At 45.2% G+C, this 23,980-nt stretch overlaps 1 protein-coding gene across 1 annotated transcript in view; it reads left to right on the top strand.

The window, feature by feature from the left end:
* Positions 1–8,400: 8,400 nt before the first annotated feature.
* LOC133444479 (NT-3 growth factor receptor-like) overlaps positions 8,401–23,980 on the top strand; it is a 48,713-nt gene continuing 33,133 nt past the window's right edge. Inside the window, exons 1-5 of the mRNA XM_061722298.1 lie at positions 8,401–8,920; positions 18,745–18,819; positions 20,808–20,879; positions 22,139–22,210; positions 23,491–23,645. Of these exons, the coding sequence (XP_061578282.1) occupies positions 8,667–8,920; positions 18,745–18,819; positions 20,808–20,879; positions 22,139–22,210; positions 23,491–23,645 (628 nt within the window). The 5' untranslated portion in view covers positions 8,401–8,666. The remainder of the gene's footprint in view (positions 8,921–18,744; positions 18,820–20,807; positions 20,880–22,138; positions 22,211–23,490; positions 23,646–23,980) is intronic.

The following is a 23,980-nucleotide window of genomic DNA, read 5'->3' on the forward strand; positions in this document are numbered from 1 at the left end:
TTTGGATACATCAGAACATGACAGTAACAGCGAGCATCTCGCCTTAGCTGGAGGCATTGGGAATGAAAACAGATGGAATGTGTGGTCATCATCAGCAGCAGCATTAAATCAGAGATGCTCCTGAACTGCTGCTGGCGTTTTCAGATGATTAGGGTTTCTGACCACGTCCTGATGTGTTTAGCTGTTTAGCAGGCCACAGTCCATCGATGCAGAGCCACAGAGGGCCCCGAGGACATATGGAGGGCCAGGACTGGCAGGAAACTCATCTTTTATTCCTCCTTTAAAAGGACATAAACTTCCACTAAGAGGCTGTGGTTTCTGGGCCTCTGCGTCGATGTCGCTGGTTTGAACAGCGACCGGAGAAAGCCAGAATGCATTCTCAAAACGAAAAGGCTCTTAAATTATTACAGTTCATGCACAATTTTACTCATATAGAGATATACAAATGGAAATACAGATGGGAAAAGGATGAAAAAGACAGACTGGAAAACCCAACACTTAACTTTAACTCTAACTTTAACAAATTGTATCTCTTCATCAAAACAAGACTCAACATGAGGGAAAGCTACACGGCAGCCTAGCCATCCACCCTGATCCCTTGTTCCTCAGCTGCAGAGAACTGAAGTGCATGACGCAGGCAGAGCAGCCAGCAGACTGGATGAAAGAACCATGCAGAACCTCCGGAGATATCAGAGGTTTCTGAGAAGCTGGTTAGCTCAGCTCATGTTAAGTTGTCCCAAGTAAAGTTATTCTGATCGTATCTATCTGTCAGGATCCGTGAGTTTTCAAAAAAACTGCTGTAAACAAAAAGCGTGCACTGATCCAGGGGAAAAACACACAAAATAATTAACAAAAGAAAATCACAGCAAAGCAGGAGAGAAAAACTGGTAACATTAAACTCTGGTTAAGCAGGCCCCACTTTACAAGTGTTTCTGTGTCCCTGCCTCTTCTGGAAGAAAGTGTTAACTACAGCCATCTCCATCCTTATACAAAGTCCACCACCATCAGTCCCTCTCCGTTCCTGTCCTGGATACCAGACCTGCTCCTCACTTCCTCACCCCCTCTGTTGCCTTCTGCAACATGTCAATTGAAGTCTGCTCCAATCACCAGTCTCTCCTCTGAGGATGTTCTGTATCACTTCATCTTACTCACTCCAGTTCAAGTTCTTTTCTTCTAACTCACATCCTACTGTCATGGTTTTGTCAGTAACTGTTTTATTTTGAAACCCGTGTCTTTGTGTTTCAGTTATGTCTTGACTTCCCTTGTTCCCATCTGCCCTGATCATCTGCATCCGTGTCTCCCTCCCTGTGTACAGCCAGGGCTGACCTGAAACGGGGCATCAAGAAGGCCAAGCACTGCTACAAACTGAAGGTGGAGGAGCAATTCTCCAACTCCAACCCCCGATGGATCTGGCAGGGCATTCGGGTCATCAGTGACTTCAAGCCCACCAACCCCTCCCCCCCCCTCCTCTGACACATCCTTCCTCAAGGAGCTGAACGAGTTCTACGCTCGTTTTGAGAAGGATAGCCATGCACCAGCAATAAGGGCAGAGCTGACTGCCAACCACCCGCCACTAACACTCTCCCCCCACAGATGTTGAAGCAGTGCTGAGCCGGACCAACGCACACAAAGCTGCAGGCCCTGATGGCATCCCTGGACGTGTGTCAGAGCATGCGCTGGGGAGCTGGCGGGGGTCCTGACTGACTTATTTAACCTGTCCCTGGCCCGTGCTGTTGTTCCCACCTGCTTCAAATCCACCATCATTGTGCCGGTACCGAAAAGCTCCACACCAGCGTGTCTCAACGACTACCGCCCAGTGGCACTCACCGCCATCATCTCTAAGTGCCTACAGCAGCTGGTCCTGGCACACCTCAAATCCTGCCTGGCCCCACCCTGGATCCCCACCAATTTGCCTACTGCAAGAACAGGAGCACAGAGTCTCCGTCTCCACAGCGCTGCATTCTGTCCTCTCACACCAGGACAACCACAACACCTATGCCAGAATGCTGTTCATAGACTTCAGTTCAGCATTCAACACTGTCATCCCGTCAAAGTTAGTAGTCAAACTTGCGGACCTGGGCATCACAGCTCGCATCTGCAACTGGCTACTTGACCTTCTGACCAACAGGCCACAGCATGTTAGACCACCACTGCTCCTCCACAGTCACCATCAACACTGGCGTACCACAAGGCTGCGTGTTGAGTCCATTCCTCTACTCCCTCTTCACCCATGACTGCAGACCTGTACATGGCTCCAACGCCATCATCATTGCGGACGACACCACCGTGATTGGCCTCATCAGGAACAATGATGAGTTGGCCTACAGGGAGGAGGTGGATCACCTGGCTGTGTGGTGCGAGGACAATAACCTGAGGCTCAATACCTCAAAAACCAAAGAACTGATTGTGGACTTCAGGAAGAATGCTGTCACTCATCCACCCATCCACATCAATGGTGTGGCAGTGGAACGTGTGACCAGCTTCAAATTCCTGGGGATCCACATTTCACAGGACCTCTCCTGGACAACAAACTGCTACAACCTGGTCAGGAAGGCTCAACAGCGCCTCCCTACATCCAAAGTCCGGACTCTGTTGGGACGGCTGTTGGTTTTTCGGTATAAAACGTGTTGATCCAAAGTGTCCCCAGCGACTCTGCTGCCATCCTTGTTGTTTTCAGTAGTGACTCCTTTATGAATAAGCACATGCGCCTTGCTGCAGACTTCATTGCAGAACCTGTTTCGCACATCTTTAACTTATCCATCGCCAACAACGAGATCCCAGAGGTATGGAAATCTGCCTTTGTGGTCCCACTCCTGAAGGGTGGTGACCCCAAATGTTTGAACAACTACAGGCCAATTTCCAAACTTCCTATTCTTGCTAAGGTTCTTGAGCAATTAATCAATGTACAGATCAAGGACTTCCTGGACTTACACAATATCCTTTCACCCTTGCAGTCTGGTTTTAGGAAGCAGCATAGCACAGTATCCGCTGCTCTTAAAGTGGTCAACGACATCACTGAGGCCTTGGACAGGAAGAACCACTGTGCCGCACTCTTTGTCGACTTGTCAAAGGCATTCGACACCGTCGACCACTCCATCTTATGTCAGCGCCTCTCGGACATTGGTTTTTCCTCCCATGCTGTTGGCTGGTTTACAAACTACCTGTCTCAGCGTAAACAGGCTGTGCAGTTTGGTGATCTGTCCTCCAACATGCTTACTACCTCTAATGGGGTGCCACAGGGTTCGGTCTTAGGGCCAACCCTATTCACCATTTACATAAATGAAATAGGATCAACCTCAAATGCTGCTGTTCATCTTTATGCGGATGACACAATTATGTACTGCTTTGCTTCTTCCATCTCCCGTGCCTTGGAGTCTCTACAGACTGCTTTTGACACCCTTCAGTCCCAGTTGTCTCAGCTTAGACTGGTGGTGAATGCAGGGAAGACCAAGGTCATGCTCTTCTCCAACAGCAAGCACGCGTCAGCAGCACTTCCTGGCATTGTGTCTCGTCAGGGTACACCTATTGAGATTGTGTCAAACTACAAATATCTTGGCGTTGTTCTCGACGACACTCTCACCTTCCAACTTCACATCAATATGCTCTTGAAGAAACTGAAGTTGAAACTGAGCTTTTTCTTCAGAAACAAGTCCTGCTTTTCAGCTCTTGCTAGGAAACGGCTGGTTACTGCCACCTTCTTGCCTCTTTTGGACTATGGTGATGTCCTCTACATGAATGCTTCTGCAAGCTGTCTCCAACTTCTGGATGCTGCGTACCATGGAGCACTGCGCTTCATAACCGGTTGTAAACCACTTACACACCATTGTGTGCTTTACTGTCTGGTTAACTGGCCATCTCTTTCCATCCGCCGAACCCTCCACTGGTACACTCTCATTTACAAATCCATTCTTGGTCTGCTCCCACCCTACCTCTCTGTCTACTTTTCACGCAAGCAATCCAGATACGCTCTCCGTACGCAGGATATCATTACTTACTCCATCCCCTTGGTCCGCACAGAGAAAGGCAAAAGGGCGTTCTCTTTTGCAGCCCCGTCCGCTTGGAACTCCTTGCAACAGAGTCTGAAGTTGACGAACCTGATTCCCCTTGCTAGTTTTAAGCTTTTGCTTAGAGACATGGAGAGTGCATCTTTATCTTGTACTTGCTCTAGATGACCTCTGCCGCAGCTAAGCATTTAAAGCACATAAGCTAGTCTGTGTTCTACAAGTTTTATTTTTGTCTGGGGCTAGTGTGCTAACCTGATATCTCTATTTTCCAGCTATTTAACGGTTATAGTGTATTGTCATTTCCACTCTGCATCAGTTTCAAGTGTTATGTCCTGTCATATCTTGTCATGTCTCATTTTTATGTTTTATGCAACTGTGTGGATGTGAACAGGTCACACTTGAAAATGAGTCTTCGGACTCAAGTGTTTTATCTGTATAAATAAAGGATAAATAAATAAATACGCAACACCCTGTCCCCATCCCATTGGGATGGGTCTGGTACATTGTGTACTGGTGAAAGGGGCTGTAAATGAGAGCAATACCGGACCGGTGTCACCAGACAGAATCTTAGTGAAGTGATAGGTCCTGTTTTGCAGCTACAACAGCAGCTGAAGGCCTACTCTCTAATCTGCAACTCATGATGTGGTTTCCATGGTTTCAGAGAGGACAACCGCTCAAATAGTAAAGCAAAACGCTAGGAACTGAAACAATATCTACGGCCGAGGCCAAAACAATGATCCACAAACAAACAATCTAACTGAGGAGCTCAAACATGCATCCACTTCACGTCATCTCAGATCAGTTTGATTTATATTCCTCCGGTTTCACTCAGTTCCTACTTAATTTCTTATCTTCACTTGTTTTCCATCTCAGAGGAGTTTAGAGAGACTTGTCATGCGTCTACAGAAACAGATGACTGCAGCTTTCTGGGATCAGAGCGGACGTCTCTCTGTCGGCTCCAGCTGCTGCTCAGCTCTTAGCTGGGATCAGAGCTCGTCTCACTGCCGAAGACTTCCTGTCCACATTAGGGTCTTGCTGGTTGAAGTGGGCCCCGCCCTGGAGCCAGGCCTGGGGATTCGGGCTCGCTGGCGAGCGCCTGGTGGCCGGGTCTTTGCCCGTGGGACCCGGCCGGGCTCAGCCCGAAACGGCGACGCGGGTCCGCCGTCCCGTAGGTCCACCACCCGCAGGAAGGACCATGGCAGGCCGGTGCCTTGTGATCTGGGTAGCAGTCGTGGCGGGGTGCCTCGACGACCCAATCCCTGGACTAAAACCCTCACAGTGGGGACATGGAATGTCACCTCGCTGGGGGGGAAGGAGCCGGAGCTTGTGCGTGAGGTTGAGAGATACCGGCTAGAGATAGTCGGGCTCACCTCCACACATAGCTTGGGCTCTGGAACCCAGCTCCTTGAAAGGGGCTGGACCCTCCACTACTCTGGAGTTGCCCAGGGTGAGAGGCGGCGGGCTGGTGTGGGCTTGGTTATAGCCCCCCAGCTCAGCCGCCATGTGTTGGAGTTCACCCCGGTGAACGAGAGGGTCGCTTCCCTGCGCCTTCGGGTCGGGGAAAGGTCTCTCACTGTTGTTTGTGCCTACGAGCCGAACAGCAGTGCGGAGTACCCGGCCTTCTTGGAGTCCCTGGGAGGGGTACTTGATAGTGCTCCAACTGGGGACTCCATTGTTCTACTGGGGGACTTCAACGCTCACGTGGGCAATGACAGTGATACCTGGGGAGGCGTGATTGGGAGGAACGGCCTCCCCGATCTGAACCCGAGCGGTGTTTTGTTGTTGGACTTCTGTGCTAGTCACAGTTTGTCCATAACGAACACCATGTTCAGGCATAAGGGTGTCCATCAGTGCACGTGGCACCAGGACACCCTAGGCCGGAGGTCAATGATCGACTTTGTTGTCGTTTCATCTGACCTTCGGCCGCATGTCTTGGACACTCGGGTGAAGAGAGGGGCTGAGCTGTCAACTGATCACCACCTGGTGGTGAGTTGGATGCGCTGGCGGAGGAGGAGGTTGGACAGACCGGGCAGACCCAAACGGATTGTGAGGGTCTGTTGGGAACGTCTGGCCGAGCCCTCTGTCAGGGACATCTTCAACTCCCACCTCCGGGAGAGCTTCTCTCAGATCCCGGGGGAGGCGGGGGACATTGAGTCCGAGTGGACCATGTTCTCTGCCTCCATTGTCGACGCAGCGGCTCGGAGTTGTGGTCGCAAGGTCTCCGGTGCCTGTCGTGGCGGCAATCCTAGAACCCGGTGGTGGACACCGGAAGTACAGGATGCCGTCAGACTGAAGAAGGAGTCCTACCGGGCTATGTTGGCCGGTGGGACTCCTGACGCAGTAGATAGGTACCGGCAGGCCAAGCGAGCCGCGGCTCGGGCGGTCCTGGAGGCAAAAACCCGGGTCTGGGAGGAGTTCGGGGAGGCCATGGAGGAAGACTTTCGGTCGGCCTCGAGGAAATTCTGGAGGACCGTTCGGCGCCTCAGAAGGGGGAAGCAGTACTCTGCCGGCACCGTTTATGGTGCAGGTGGGGAGCTGTTGACCTGTTGACCTCGCATTGCTGGCAGTAAGTCAGACTTGTTCCCGGTGCATGTTGGACTCCGGCAGGGCTGCCCTTTGTCACCGGTCCTGTTCATAATTTTTATGGACAGGATTTCTAGGCGCAGCCAGGGGCCGGAGGGGTTCCGGTTTGGGAACCTCAGGATTTCATCTCTGCTTTTTGCAGATGATGTTGTCCTGTTGGCTTCATCGGACCGGGACCTTCAGCATGTGCTGGGGCGGTTTGCGGCCGAGTGCGACGCGCCAGGGATGAGAATCAGCACCTCCAAGACCGACGCCATGGTTCTCCACCGGGAAAGGGTGGCGTGCCTTCTCCGGGTGGGTGGGGAAGTCCTGCCTCAGGTGGAGGAGTTCAAGTATCTCGGGATCTTGTTCACGAGTGAGGGAACAATGGAGCGTGAGATTGACAGACGGATCGGTGCAGCGTCCGCAGTTATGCGGTCGATGTACCGGACCGTCGTGGTGAAGAGGGAGCTGAGTCGAAAGGCAAAGCTCTCGATTTACCGGTCAGCAGCACACAGCAGTCATGTGGAAGCAGCAGCGGGATGACCAGAGGGAGGGGGGGGGAGTGCAGGCAGGCGGAACCAGCAACAGCAGACATCCACGTAGGCAGGTGGAAGCAGCAACGGGACGACCGGGGATGGGGGGGGGGGGCCGGGAACACAGGCCAGAACGCAGCTCCCGAGGCTCCAGCCTGCAAACATGCACAAAAGAGAAAAAAGGGAGGCCGGCACAAGAAACTACAATTTCATTTAATACAATAATTAAATGAACTCTCTCTCTGTCTCTTTCTACGTCTCTCTACCATTATTGACATGTGTTTTTTTTGTGTTTTTTTTAAACAAAACTTTATTGAAAATATACAAACTCTCAAAGAGGATAATGGACAAATATAAATTTCAATGCTATATGAAAAGAAAGGAAATGAAAAAAAAATAAATAAATAGATAAAAAAATAAATAAATACAAAAAAAGGGGATTCTTGTAAGGAATACAAAAAACAAGGCGCTCTAAGAATTAAGAAAGTGCATATGCATAACAAAATAAATTAAGCATTTAAATTAACATAATTGAGCATAGAAAAGGAGACGAATTATTAAATTAGAATAACAAATAACGAGCAATGTCTAGACTTATTTTACTTGCATTTTTGTTTTCTACTCTTTTGAGACATGTGAAAAAAATATTAAAATCCCAGAAGGAGGGTTTACAATTTCTCCATTTGGCACAATGAATATGGTACTTACCCAGTAACAAAATTATATTAATAATATCAGAAACAGAAAATTCCAAATCATCCATGAAGAAAACAATATGGCTTAATTCAAAAGGTGGAACATTATTAATTTTAAGAGAAATCCAATTGTGTATGTCTGTCCAGAAACAATGAGGACATTGATAAAACAAATGATCCAGTGTTTCTTCATCCTTTTTGCAGAAGGAACATTGATCTACCTCAAATTTAAATATTTTTTAAGAAATTCTGCCACAGGATAGACCTTATTCCTAATTTTAAAATGTACTTCTTTAACTTTAGGCAAAATAGGCCATTTAATACATTTGGAATGCGCTTTGTTTAATGTGTTTATATTCACCATGCAAGAATCCTGTCGAATTATCCTTCTGCAAAAAATCATGGAACAATCTGGATTTAAAAACATTACAAATAAACTTGTTACCACACTTTTGATCAGTCAGAGTACATCCTTCGATTATTATTGACGTGTGTAACGTCAGTGGAGAGAGAGGAGGATGGATGAGTGGGTGGATGACTTGTAAGGATCCCAGAGCTCCATGCGTGTTCACCCCTTCCTGTCCCACTCACAGCTCACCTGGACACCCTTTCTGTGTTTGCTGTTGGTTTTTTATCCATGTTTCCGTCTAGGTGCAGTTTTTCTTCTTTCAAAGTCAGAGCAGACACAGGGCTGTGACGGGAATCACACACGCCGGAGCGGCCGAGGATGTGAAGCTTCTCCCGGTCAGCTGTGACCGCGGACTGTGCTGGACCAGCTGCAGGACTTTGATGCTGCAGGACTTGGATGCTGCAGGACTTTGATGCTGCAGGACTTTGATGCTGCAGGACTTTGATGCTGGAGGACTCGGATGCTGGACAGCATGGATGCTTCTGGGTTCCGCTGGAAGTTTGTGCTTCTGAGCTTTCTGCTCGTGGCTTTAGTCCAGGACAACCTGAGCTCCGTGCTGGACTGCCCCCCCACCTGTACCTGCTCCCAGAGCGAGATCCACTGCAACAGGTCGGACGGCGGCCAGCTGTTCCCGCTGCCGTCCTACCAGGGCTCCGGGGGAGCGGGGAACAGCTCCGGCGGCGCGGACGAGCTGTTCCGCAACATCAGCAGCATGTAAGTCCCGCCGCTCCGCGCCGGTCCCCGGAGGGCAGAATAAAGAGTTAAAAACTGGTTAACAGGTGATAAACTGTAGCTATACGCAAAACAACAAAAACAAGCAAACAAAAAACAATCCAAAGTAGCCTATACAGAAGAGTTTTAGGGCTATGCAGGAGAAAAAATATTTGAGAGGGTAAGATTTTTTTTTATTCTGCACTTCGAGAAAAAAGTCGAAATGTAGAGAATAATGTTGAAATACAATGTCAAGAATAAAGTCGAAATGTAGAGAATAATGTTGAAATACAATTTCAAGAATAAAGTCGAAATGTAGAGAATAATGTTGAAATAGGCCTACAATGTCAAGAATAAAGTCGAAATTTCGCCTTTTCAACTTTATTCACGAAATTTTGACTTTTTTCTCGACATTTCAACTTTTTTCTCGAAATTGTACTTCAACTTTCAGCTTCTCCCGTCTAAGAGAAGGTACACTTTTCCCTGTAGGGCCAAATCAAACAGATACCTCAAATCATTTATCCCCATCTGCATTTAAGTTTTTAAACAGCCTATAGGGGGAACAATGCGCCTGTTTACTGTGATGACTGTGTTTACTATATTTATTTTATTTATTGTATTGTGTGTTTGAAGTGGGATATGTATGTTGTCCTGTTGTTGCAAACCAAATTGCCCTTCGGGGACATTAAAGATTTTCAAATCAAAATCAAAATCAAATCAACTTAAATCTCGACATTTCGACTTTTTTCTAGACATTTCGACTTTTTTCTAGACATTTCGACTTGTTTATCGAAGTGCAAAATGAAAAAAAATCTTCCTCCTCTAAAATATTTTTATTTTTCTCCTGGATGGCCCTAACTAATACTCTTCCGTAAAAGTAAAACCAAACTCTTGAGTCGCTGCATTTTTCAAAGTTTAAAAAAAAGAACAAATGAAAACTTTGAATCTCAAAGCTGAAGGAATGAATGAACTGATAAAGAAAAGGAAGTGACTAACAACACAGCTGCAGCAGATATTTACAAAGTGAACTGGACTCTAGATTTAGGGTTTAACTTATTGCAACCATCTAAAGTTCAAAGATCTTTGGGATGAATTAGCTCTTTTTCAGACTGATTTTTACAACAAGTGAGAGATGATTTGCTACCACAGAAATGAAGTCTTCCGCCAAGTCCTCTGTAATAACTTAAATACTGCAGATCTGATCAGACGCACCCACTCACAACAGGTAAATAGGAAGTAATAGTGAATGCAACACTAAACGATGTGGAGGAGTAAGGTCCTGGTTTGACCAGAGCCCGGTCCTGAAGGACTGGACCTCAGACCCACGACGCTTCTCTTTATTTGACAACAGCAAAACTCACTTTTCCTGGAAGGAAAAGTGACTGTAAATGAGATCATGATCATCGTTTTTGGGGGTTGTTCAAAAGGAAAACGTATTGGAATGTTGCTCGTGGCATACTGGAGCTGCTCATGTCATGTTTGTTGTACAGACACGTCCATCAGTTCCAAGAAAGATAAAAATGACGGTTAAAAGCGGCCAGCAACGTGATGGAGAAACAAATACACTGCAAAAACTCAAAATCTTAACAAGAATATTTGTCTTATTTCTAGTACAAATGTCTCATTTTTAGTCAAAAAAAATCTCATTACACTTAAAACAAGACTCATCACTGGAAAAAACAACAATTTTCACCTGGTTCAAGTAGATTTTCACTTAAAATAAGTAGAAAAATCTACCAGTGGAACCAGATTTTTTTGCTTGTAATGAGAAGATAAATCTTGTCCCACTGGCAGATATTTTTCTACTTATTTCAAGTGAAAATTTACTTGAAACAGGTGAAATTTGTCAAATAACAATTTATTTTTCTAGTAATGACTCTTGTTTTAAGTGTAATGAGATTTTTTGACTAAAAATGAGACATTTTAACTAGAAATAAGACAAATATTCCTGGTGGATTTTGAGTTTTTGCAGTGTACTTGAGGGCCACGGCCTGCCAGAATCAGCTCTAATACCTTCCCTCTACAGATGATGTTCCTCCGACCACCAAAACCCCAAAACTTGGGACTCAAAAATATATTTAATGCGTTGAACCGTCGCTGCTGCAAATGTTATTGGATGTGTAGATAAATATGAAAACTGGCAACGGTGCTGTAACTGGCGCTGGACATTTAACGTTTGACCCAACATGAAGTAGCTGTCACACACGTCCAAATTCTTCTGGATCTTATTTCCTCTTTAATAGGGCCAACATTTTCCATTAGGGCAAACAGGTTTAGCCAAGTTAAACTCATGGAAAAGCTTTGCATCGCCCCAATATGAAGAGGAAGAGCTCCTGCTGTTATAATCTACAGGTACTAGGCTTCCTAGTTTATTCAGTGTTTGCTGTGTACAAGTGCGCGACAGGGTTTCTACCAGTGTGTCACTTTGAGCGTGTTCTGTTCAGCAGACGGGCTGAGAGTCTGTAATTCCTGCATTTTGTCCAGAAACAAACGCAGGTTCTTCGGTGTTTAGCCGAAACGAGCTCCCCCGATGCAGGAGCGCCGCATAAAAGGTGGATACAACGGCTACATCTTAAATTAAATTCTTACCTGCTGTACTCTACTGCCCTTTCTTTTTAACAACTTGTGCTTTTTATTATTTGACCTCTTTTCTTATAGTTTTATTTCATTTTATTTGTTATTTGCTGTTTAATTGTGTCTTGCTGCTTTTAATGTTGATGTAAAGCACTTTGAATTACCTTGGTGCTACACAAATAAACTGGCCTTGCCTCGCCTTGCATACATCAGACATTTGACAATTATTCACTGAAGCAACATCATGAAGAAGAATTCCTCTGCAACCATAGATGCTGATGAAGTCAAACACAAACAAATACTTTTAATTACTGCTGCTGGATCTTGTGCTTTTACCTCAGTCCTTTGACCTTTGAACGATGCCTCTGAAATCTCATGAAAACACAGATTTCAGGATTTTGCTTCATCATGGTGGAGCGTGGCTGTTTGAAGACCGCTGACCTGTTTTTGACATAATCTCAGAGGAGTCTGAAATACGTCAAAATTAGACATCTTGAAAGCATCTGTAGATTCTAATCACTCATAAATTCAGCCTGAGTGTGTTTATAAAAATGTCTGAGAAGATGAAGTTAAACAGGCAGGACTCAGCGTGTGACGCAACCCGTCATCCTGGCTCTGCTGGAAACAAAATAAACCAGCTCAGACTTTGCCTTTTGTCTGGAGGCCAAGTTCAATGTTATAATGTCCTCAAACATTAACATTCAACAGAAAAAAAGAAATGCTGATGTCACTCTTTCTGAATTCTGAATTTGAAGCAGGAATATTAGCGATCAAACGTGACATTGAAAAGGACATTAATCTGTGGTTAATGACTGTAAAAAGAGGAGGGGATTAACCGTATGTTAATGTCTGAGCGGTACTTTTGAAGCACATCTTTTGCAGCTCTAGTGGACATCATCATAGCAGGAGCTGGCTCCGTCTAATCCCGGTTACACTGCAAAAACTCAAAATCTTAACAACAATATCTGTCTTATTTCTAGTAATGTCTCACTTTTAGTCCAAAAATCTCATTACACTTAAAACAAGACTCATTACCAGAAAAATAACGTATTTGACAATTTTTACCTGTTTAAAGTAGATTTTCACTTGAAATAAGTAGAAAAAATCTGCCAGTGGAACAAGATTTATCTTCTCATTACAAGCAAAAAAATATTGTTCCATTGGCAGATTTTTCTACTTATTTTAAGTGAAAATTTACTTGAAATAGGAGAAAATTGTCAAATAACAAGTTATTTTTCTGGTAATGACTCTTATTTTAAGTGTAATGAGAGTTTTTGACCAAAAATGAGACATTTTAACTAGAAATAAGACAAATATTCTTGTTAAGATTTTGAGTTTTTGCAGTGTAATAAAACGAGCAATGAGCACACCCACCTACTGGCCTGAAACTGGTTATTCTCAAACCCATCAATCCAGTCTTCATTTCACATGTTGTTTGGGTAACAACATGTGAAATGAGGACTGGATGGAGAGATTTACTCAGAATAAATAGTTAAGCTAAGTCTAGCTGGGAAGATTTGATCACCTTTTTGTCGACTCTAAAAGACAGCGCTACGTTCACAGATAAAACTTAAAATTTGAATGTGAAAAAAAAATTCCTGATGTTAACCTCGTCCAGAGAAGATATTTTGACTTTGGACTATCATCATAGGAACTAACTGAGGAGTGCCACAAGGCTCTGGATGAAGAACTTTTCTTCTTTAATTCTTATTTACATCTACATGTACATTTAATTCTACTCGGCACCATCTGCGTTAATTAACACAAATGTCAGTTTATATGTAGATGACACTCTAATTAATGTTCTTGATTAGTGTCCCGGGTCTTTCTTTGGAGGAAATGGGGGCTGTGTATTTGTGACCAAAGATGGAAATGATCAAGCAAAGCAGTATCAATAGTGCAAAGGCCAAAGTCTCATCAAGACAACATAAATCTAGAATCTGGACACATTACAAATGACTGAGGAAGAAAAGGGTCCGGTGACTGGACAGGTCTGGTGTAGTCCTGATCTGTCCCAAAGGAGGATGAATCTAGAAACCAAAGACGGGACAATGATGAACCTGTATTTTTCCACATCTTAAGATGTGTTTGAAGAACAGGACAGAATGTCACCTGAAGCTCTTCATCCGTCAATGTTTTTTAGCTTTTTGAGAGCAAACGGCCCCATTAGAACAATAACTGAGGTTATTAACTGGCGGTGAAAATAAACTGTTGTTGCCCTGCATCTTTTAGGTCAAACAGCCCCCAACACTAAAATATGTCCTCATTTTCATCTGTCTGCATCTAACAAGGCCTTTTATGAAATGCATTATGACAAAAATGTCAATAGTTGAGATCAATACTGGGCTGATGTCAATATTAAAATGTTATCAATTATAAAAATGAAGAATAAATCAATATTTTCATCAGTAATGCACTAATGTTGCCTGAGCAGGTCAGTTACATCTGGAAATATTGACTGTGGATCAGAAGGATGATCGATGTGTCGGAGCTGGCTTTTACTATGATTACAAAGGTTTTATTAGACAGATTTGGAGCAGAACAACCCTTTAAATATTGTTGTAGATGTTCATGCTCAGCTAAAATAATGTGGAAATATTTGCCATGCGTGCTCATCTCCTGAAGTGGTGGCAGGTTCTGGAAACATCTGCTCATGGTACCGTTGAAACGGGTTATTCCCGTTCCAATACCAGCACCGGAGATACTCACTGACTCTGACAAAGATTAGGGTATCAGCATCTGCGAGTATTGTTGTGTAACACCATGCAGTTTTTACAAACAGCAATTTTGCAGCTTCCTGTTTTAAGATTGGTGCTTTTGGACTGAGCCCATTATACAAGTCTGCAGTTTCCAGAGGCGGTATGAATGTTGTTAAATGTAAAACTAACCCCCTTACAAATGACCTAAGGAGTTGTCAGGTGAAAGAGGCAGAGGTTCAAGCCAAAGAAAGAAGATGGAGGAACCATAGCAGCTAGCAGCTCTTCATAAATGAGAGAAATAACAGAAAAAACTGTTTTTTTTCACCAATCTGGTGGAGTAGTGGCACAATTAACCAGAACTGAAATATGTCTCTGACACTGCTCAAATTGTTTGAGAATGTGGTTGGACATGTCCCTGTAAGGTAAAAGAAAAACGGGCTTTCCGCTGCACCGTGGACATTTGAACCGCTGACACGTGTCCCTTGTCTCCAAGTTTGAGGGCACACCTGGTGAAACCATTGTGCCATCAAACTTTTCACTTCAAAGTGCAGCGATGCAGGAATGAGCTCTGTGGATCAGATAGTAGCAATCAATAGCTGAAAACATCTGAAGGGGTGCTGGAGAAGTGGAACATCCCCATGTCAAAGAACCTCAAGGAGTCGAATGTGCAGAGTTAACTATGCTTTCTACATACTAGCTATCGGTGAACAAAGGCCTGTGGGACGAGGGAGGGGGAGGGACAAACATAGCTTCGTGGTAGATATGCTGCTATAGGCCTATGCTGCAGGGGGGCACCAACATGATCCGCTGGGCGGTGTCCCTCACCCTTCTTCTCTTCTTTCTTCTCTTCCCTTCCTCTCTTCTCCATTTCCATTTTTATTTATTATAAGTTTCTTATAGCTATCATTTTTGTCCATCGCTCCTGTAGTTTCTTGTGCCGGCCCCCCCTTTTTTCTATTTTGTGCATGTTTGCAGGCCGGAGCCTCGGGAGCTGCGTTCTGGCCTGCGGTCCCTGTGCACCCCCCCACCCCCGGTCATCCCGTTGCTGCTTCCACCTGCCTGCGGTCCGCCCCCCCCCCTCCCCCCTCTGGTCATCCCGCTGCTGCTTCCACCTGCCTGCGATATACAAATAAAATTGAATTGAATTGAATTGAATCTGACAACTTCAAACATTTGAAGCTAATATTCAAAGAAAATAAACCTCCAACATAAATGGGATTGTATCGGTGCTGGGCCGGTACTCAAAGCCCTGATCAGAAACGTATCAGAGCATCTTTAGTTGTAAACACAGAAGTCCATCTGTAACAAAGACCCTTGGATCCAACTGGGAGAGGATGGATCCCAGTAATAGCGCCAGCTTGTCCCTGGGTCAGTGGACACAGCATTGACTTACCAATAAATACACCTGAGGACTTTCTACACTGGAGACAGAAAACACTGGTTAATGTGTGCTGGTGGGTCTGGGAGGTTGAGGATTCCACAGTTTCTCAGCTGCTCGTAGCACTGCACTCTTCTGTACAGAGAGATTTCAAATACAAGTAGTTGAGAGGAGTTTCCTCTGCAGGGTAGATGGACTCTCCTTCAGAGACAGGAGAAGTTCAGTCATCTCAGAGAGACTGAGAGTAGAGTCACTGTTTCCCCCCGTGGAGACGTTTAAGATGTGTCTAACCAGTAGGAGTCCCCCAGGCAAAGATATGATGTCTCTCAGTTGACCTGCAGCCAGCTTGGTATCATCATGATGAGCAAGAGAAGATGAGTGGAAAGATGGCGGTCTGACCCTTAGACTGCTGCCTTCAAGGCATGAATCCTGAGCAGAAGTGGATGGATGGATGGATGGATGGAGGGATGGATGGATGGATGGATGGATGATTGGATGGATGGAGGGATGGATGGATGGATGGAGGGATGGATGATTGGATGGATGGATGGATGGATGGATGGATGGATGGATGGATGGATGGATGGATGGATGGATGGATGGATGGATGGATGGATGGATGGATGGATGGATGGATGGACGGACGGATCATTGGATGGATGGAAGGAAAAGCCATATTCATGTTCAAGTAACTTTCAGTGTTGTTTTGGAATTAGCTCATATTTGATAAAATGAAGGTTGTTAGACATAAAATAACTATTTATATTTATACTATGATATGCTTCATGCATTTTTCCTGGAATGATATTTGTATGTGTCAATTTTAAAATCTAATAAGCATCATCTGGGAGTTGAGGAGTGTAGTTCTAGGAATATCCACATGTTTCTTCCAGCTCTTGGTGAAGCCGGACGCTTTTCTGCTCCCGCTCCCTCCCTATCTGCCTTGCTGCTGCTTTCTGTCTTGTCACTCTTTGGAGCCTCTCTTTTCACATCCTCCCAAACTTTCTACAATCATGGAATTGGTTAACTGGTCTCTCAGCACAATTGACCAAATTTTTGCGATGAGAAGTCAGGGGAAAAGGGAGCCTTCTTGCCCCGACGGGACGTTTGCTGCTGGATACATGATGGACTCCTGGAAGTCGTGGAGGATCGTGTGTTTGTCCATTCTGTTGGTCGAGGATGTTGAAGATGCCTACATAATTGGATTAATGATAACAAGATTTCTACTTTTTGGAAGTCATCGACAGCTGTTCAGCTGCCTGACGTGGCTGAAGGGACCAGCACTCAGACTCTAACGTTGGGGGAGCAAAATCTCAAGACGGTTTCTGAACTCCTTGGCGGGATGGAAAAGACCTTGGAGAAGTTGGAAGCTCGGCTTGGCGGGAATTGACCACAAATTTGTCTGTTTGGAGTCGCATTGATGAACCAGAGACTTGTTGTACAATTACTGGAGTCTGCCTGACCCAAATGCAATTGTTGATTCTGCAATCTGACCTTGACAGAGCGGCTTGGCGGGCCGCTCCAGTCACAATCTCCCTGGAGGAATGAAATCAAGGGGCTCTGCCCCCACTAGCCCTCCCCTTCCCAGGACATCTGTGGACCTGTATCAGAACTGTACCGGGCCGTCTGATAACATTAAGGACAATGGCTGAGGAGTAGCTCTGGGGCAAAGTTCACAGACTTACCGCTCACACACACACTTGCTGATAACCACACCAGGTTGCAGCTCCACGAAGGCCGCGGGGCTCACTTGGATGTACCGTGCTGGGAGCTGATTCTGATTCTGATTCCCACGGTTTGTTCACTTACCGTATTTTCACGACCATACGGCGCACCGTGTGGAAAGGCGCACCCTCAGTTTTGTGTGTCATTTTTGGTTTTAAAACACACATACGGCGCACCGACTCAAAAGGCGCAGTCTACACAGACGGAGCTGCACACACGCGCGCCGCAAAACACACACGCGCTAAAAATAGAGCAAAACTTAGTTTGATATTATATTTCACTTTTCACATCAATCAAACCCTTCAAAGGTTCATATTCTGTTTCCGCATTAAAGAATTAAAAAAAACCACCACATAAACCTGTCTCAGCCACCAGCCCTTTTCATTTCACTCTGGCTGGAAAAGTCTGTTTAGGCAACGCTTTTCTTTTAAAAATCAACATAGCCGGCAGTTTCTGTCCATCAGCGTGGCAGGCAAGCACAAGAGTAAATAAACTTTTCATACCCCATTGTGCTGCGGATCCCGACCGCGGTGGTCCCGCGTCCCGGCTCCCGCTCCCCCGTGCTGGTCCCGCGTCCCGGGTCCCGGCTCCCGCTCCCCCGCGCTCCCCCGCGCTCCCCCGCGCTCCCCCGCGCTCCCCCGCGCTGGTCCCGCGTCCCGCGTCCCGGGTCCCGGGTCCCCCACGCTGGACCGGGTCCACACACGCCTATGTCGGGGATCCGGTACCGGGTTTGTAACCGACAGATTCGGCTGCAAATCTCGGAGGGGGAAGCTGATCCGACCTGAGACGTACCCCAGAAATCTCTGCTCGCAAAGCGGCCGGGAACCAGGTCGATCGGACCCCGCTTGGGGAACCAGGAAGTCGGGCTGCAGCAGCGCGCATCACACGGCTTTAACCGGGGAAAGTGACCGGTTCCGACCGGCCGGGACCGGAGGAGCCCACATGGACTGGTAGTAGGGGCTCCCGGGGAAAGAGCACCGGCATTTCAGCCGGATCTGCCCCGGGGTTGCGGCGATCGGACCCGCAACCCCACGGCAGGTGCATCCTCGGTTCCGACATGCAAAACACACACGCTGCAGAACACGCACACACAAGTGTGCTTATTTAAAAAGAGCGGGAGCAAAACTTAGTTTGATTGTATTTTATTTCACTTTACACATCAAGCAAATCCTTAAAAGTCTTCATCTTCTGTTTCCGCATTAAACAGCTCAGCTCATGGTTTCATTCAAACCGCAACTCACGGGGGCTTCACCCGCCCCCTTCTCTTTTTACCGTTCTCATGGTGGCCGGCCTCACATTACCGTAATTCAGGTAATAGACACGGCGCACCGTTTCATAAGGCGCCCGGCACATTTAAAAAAATAAAAAATAAAATGTATGTGCGCCTTATGGTCGCGAAAATACGGTATCTAATTACTGATCATCAAACTGGTTCTGCTTGTTCTCTGCAGACACATCGAGAACTGGTCCGGTCTGCAGATGTTGAAGGAAGTGGACACGGCGCTGTACCCTGATTTGCAGAGGCTGTAAGTAAAATGACTGCGCATCTGTCAGGCGTTACACGGTCCACTGCTGTGGTCAGTCTAACGCCTGGAACCAAAGACTGTCTACTGTACGTTCCTGTTGATCCCAGTAACATCCTCCCGTGGTGTACGTTAGTCTGTGATGGTGCTCGAGCCAGCATGCAAACAGACCCCTGCCAGCTTGATTTACTTTTCAGCAGCTATCGTAGGAGTTATGTTAGCATTATTTACATGTTATCTTTATTTAAAATGATAACAGAAAACGTGCTACTCCTCCTTTTCCATCCACCTGCCACTCAGTTATCTAGCCAGACTTTTAACTGGTGCTCGTAGATGGAAACACGTTCCCCCAACATCATCCTCTCTGCACTGGCTGCTAGTCAAACAACGTATTGATGTTGAAGTTTTAGTCCTGACTGAGCTTTCCACTACCAAGTCCCAAAATACATATGTGATCTGTTAACTCCTTATTCCACAGCTCGTTCACTTCGGCCCTCAGATCAGAAGTTTTTATCCGTTTCAGAACAGATCATGGTCTCCGATCCATTGCCCCTGGACTACAGAACGCTCCACCACCTAGTCTACGTCCGGCTAATAGTGTTGTTTTTGTGTAAACATCTTTTATTGTTGTCATTTTTACATCCATCTTAGCCTCTGTGTCTTTAGTTTGCTCTGCATTTTGATGTAAAGCACTTTGTGATTTTATCAGCAAAAAGTACTTTAGAAGTAAAGACTGATTGATCTGTTAGGCTTGATAAACCAGCTTTCCTCTCTGTTGGGTTCCAGCAGCTGCTGTAACTTCCAGCAGCTGCTGTAACTGATGTGGTCGCTGACGGATGTGGACTACACTACATTCAGGGAGTGGAAACATGTGGCATTACAGCTGGGGTGGTACGGTATGCAGTTTTTTCTGTTTCCACTGGACAACTTTGATAGAGGTGCTCCAATAATTGATCCACACGGTCTCACTTTTGGTACGGGGGAGGTGGAGCCACCAACACTGACTGCGTTTACATGCAGTCAATAACCCTTTTAAAACACGAATATTGGCAATAACCCGAATTTACACGGCCATGTAAACACCAATAACCCCTTTGAATCACTCGAATTTGCTCATGTTCGGGTTATGACCCCTGGGTTACTCCTTTTAAAACCTGAATATTTGGTCATGTAAACGCCTAACAGAATATCCCCATCAAACGGAACAGGAATTTGTTTTCTGCGCATGCTCTGTTCACAAGGAATCCTGGTCTTTTGAGTCCAGGAAGTTCTTATAAACACGGAGAAACACAAGACCAGGAGGAGACTAATCACTTCATAAATGTAATGAAGGATATGAACATTTCTGCATTTGTAGACGGTAGAAAGTACCGGGATAGAAGATTTACAAGAAGGTGAGCGAAAAGTTGCGCGAAGCAGCATTTGTTTTGAATTTGGATACAGGAAGAAGAAGCGGAAATGACGGGAATTGCGTCATGACGTTCTCCGCGCGTCGCATGTTTGATCGAGATATCTCGAATGATTAATTACCATGTAAACGGAATATTCCGAATGTTTCAGTAACCGGAATATTAGCAATAACCTGAATTTTGACTGCATGTAAATGTAGTCACTGCCTGTTGACTGGTCAACCACAGTCACGTCATTAGTGAATGAATCCCGGCTTCATGACCCCGCTGCTTGGGTTGTACCTGCAGAAGTGGTTTCCACTGGTACGGTAGAGGAGCGTTTACCTGTACAACCTCGCTCATCCGGACCAGAAACCCGCCGCCTCGAGGTTTCACACTGAGTTCGTCCTCGTGGGGGGTTTGTCTGCCGTCATTGAAACGGTTGCAGTGGAGGCACACGATGCACAGGGCCTTCCTTTCCACAGTTTTCATGTCATATTTATGTTCTTGCATGTTCATAAATGTAAATGTTAATTGTAAAGATCAAGCTGAAAGTGATGATGCTGTGTCTCCTCTGTCTGTGTTCGCATATGTCTGCTAAAGAACTATAACACGGAGCGGCTTAACCTCCATCCAGGCTCGTGTCTTCTCCAAGAACCCCTACCTGCGCTACATGTGAGTATACACCTGAATCCGAGACTGATGTTCCTGTTGTGGAACAGAGAGGTTTCAGAGGTTTTTAAAGCAGCGTTCACACCAGACCTGTTTCATCGATCTAAAAGAACCAGAGTTCATTTCAAGAGCTGTGAATGCGCCATCAAATTCTGGTTTGGACCCCAGAAGCAAACACTGGTCCACCTAACAATGCAGGTTTCGGTCTGCTTCCAATGAACCAAATCCAGCACGTGGACTACATCGTCATCATTTTTTACCGATTTTATCACCACATTTTATCATCACATTAAGTTTTCCTACAGCTGTAACTAGGGATGCTGCGATCCGATCCGCGGATCGAAAATATGCTGCGATCCAGCCAAAAAACACGGATCGCAGTGCAGGGGAAAACTGCGATACTAGCACTGCGATACTAGCACTCCATTCCAAAAGTCCACTCCAGCTTTTCCATCCAGCACTTGCTTTAATAACCGGGATAAAAAAAAAAAAATCTGTTGTGATGGAGCGTAATGTAAGGCTAACCGTGTAAAATCATAAACTTCTATAGTTTGATTTAATATACAATAGTGGCACGGTAGTCCCCAGGATGAAGTTTTTTTTTATGATGATTACTTTATATGAAGTTATTTAATGGCTTATTCACTCTAGTGTTTCAGGTGTGTTATAAATAAAGTTCAGTAGAAGGAAAAAGAACAAAAACCTGTGGAAAATGTAAAATAAGTTTCATGCCGATAACTTAAGCATAAATATGAAGATAGAACTAAATTCTCACTTGGAAACATGTTCAAACTAAATTCAGTTTTTTCCTCCTTAGTTGCCTTCATTTCAGTCACACAGCTCAGAACAATCAGTAAAATACTGCCTGAAAAGGTTGAAACTATAACTTATTTACCTACAAACTGTAGACAGCAGTGAATTTGATCAAATTAAATATTAAATTAACAATCCCTGAAACTAATGTTTGCAAATCTTCATTAAAGCAAAACTGTGTCATAGCTGGGATTGAATTAATGTAATTTAAAAAATGTTCTGGGATTCTGGGATACTTTCCCATCTGAAGTCTCCACCGGATGCATCCTGTATAACATGGGTGGAGCCTGAGCACATCTACAGATTTAGGACATGCAGATGTTAGAACTGGAACAGGACTTTAGGTGCAGCTGGTGATGTTTTACAGGAACACAAGTAGGCAGACTGAGAGCCTCGTCTTCTAGATCTATTCTATCTTACCTCTCATTTCCTTTTTCTGTTCCCTTTAGAAACTTGTCCAAGAACCCACAGTTGAAAACTCTGTCCTGGCATATCTTTGATCATCTGCAGCTCTCAGAACTGTGAGTTAACAAAAAGGTTGTTTCCACTTCGTAGATTTCAGCACTATCCTTGAATGTTCTTAGGGTAGCTGCAGGACAACGGTCTTGTTTCGGTCTACATCATATTACAGTAATGATGTAATGTAACAGATACATGTTTCCTTATTGTCTCCATCTGTTTTCTCTAATCGAGAAAAATATGAAGACAATCCATGTTTTGGATTGTCTTCATATTTTTCTCGATTGTTTCCATCTGTTTCTGGATTATTTCCATCTGTTTCTTGACTGACTAAATCTGTCTCTATCTGTTTCTGGAATTTTCTTATCTGTTTCTTCATTGTCTCCATCTCCTCCTGGATTGTTTCCATCTGTTTCTAGATTGTCTCCATATTTTCCTGTTTATCTCCATCTGTTTCCTGCTTGTCTCCATATTTCCCTATTTATTTCCATCAGTTTTTTGCTTGGCTCCATCAGTGTCTTGATTTTTTCCATCGGTTTTTGGATTGTCTTCATCTGATTCTGGATTCTTTCCACATTTTCCTCTGTTATCTCCATCTGTTTCTCGATTATCTTCATCTGTTTCTCGATTGTCTCCATCTGTGTCTTGATTGTCTCCATCTGTTTTTGGATTGTCTTCATCTGATTCTGGATTATCTCCATCTGTTTCTCGATTGTCTCTATTGGTCTCTCGATTGTCTCATCTGTTTCTTCATTGTCTCCATCTGTTACTAGATTGTCTCCATATTTTCCTGTTTGTCTCCATCTGTGTCTTGATTGTCTCCATCTGTTTTTGGATTGTCTCCATATTTTTCTCTGTTGGCTCCGTCCGTTTCTCCATTGTCTCTATTTGTCTTTTGATTGTTGTGGTAACTTCACATGAAAAAGGACCAAAACTCAGTCGGCATGTTTGATGCTTTATCTCAAAAACTGGCAGTTTACAAACAGTACAGAAAACATGTGGCATTCAATATGGCTGCAATACTCTAACACTGCTGGCAGGAAGAGGAAATGGGCCTTTCCAACCTGGTCATAAGAAACCATGGCACCTGCCAACAGCTCCATCTCCTGACATGATACATATATAGCAACCTAAAGAAACCCCACAGCAAGACCCTGACATAAAAACATATAGGCTACCACAATTGTCTCCATCTGTTTCTGGATTGTCTCCATCTGCCCCCTCAACATCTCCCACTTTCATAAGAGGGTTTTTAGCTCACCCATCCATCTTGTTCTTTGGACCTTTGTTTGGGTTTAACATGCTGTTGTTACTGATGCTTTCAATGCTCTTTTTACTCCAGTCATTTAGAAGACGTGCTCTTTACCTGTGGCTGTGATATCCGCTGGCTGCAGCTCTGGCAGCAGAGAGGAGAGGCGGGGCTTGACAGCCAACAGTTATACTGCACCAGTGAGAACAGGAGCATGCTGCTGCAGGACATGAACATCACCAACTGTGGTAGGACTGAACAACGTTTATATGCACATGCACAGCAAAAACAGGACCTTTCAGAGATCCCTGCCATCTTAAAATGGATCATCCTAAGGTTTCTTTTTTCCAGACAAAGTTCCGACTTCTTACCTTCCGTTCTGACAGTTTCGGCGGATCTCCCGCCTTCCTCAGAGTGTCACGTGATGGAAAGTGACAACGTCCTTATCAGCTGTTTTCACGATGAGGGCGTGGCCGACCTGCCAGGTTTGACAGGTCGGCCACGCCCCCCGCTGTCCTCCCGCCGCTCCAAGATGCTGGTCCATGTGTGAGAGAGCATGTACGCTCCCTCATCCCTGTTCATC

Source organism: Cololabis saira, chromosome 5 (assembly GCF_033807715.1).
Source record: "Cololabis saira isolate AMF1-May2022 chromosome 5, fColSai1.1, whole genome shotgun sequence".
In the NCBI taxonomy this organism is placed as follows: Eukaryota; Metazoa; Chordata; class Actinopteri; order Beloniformes; family Belonidae; genus Cololabis; species Cololabis saira.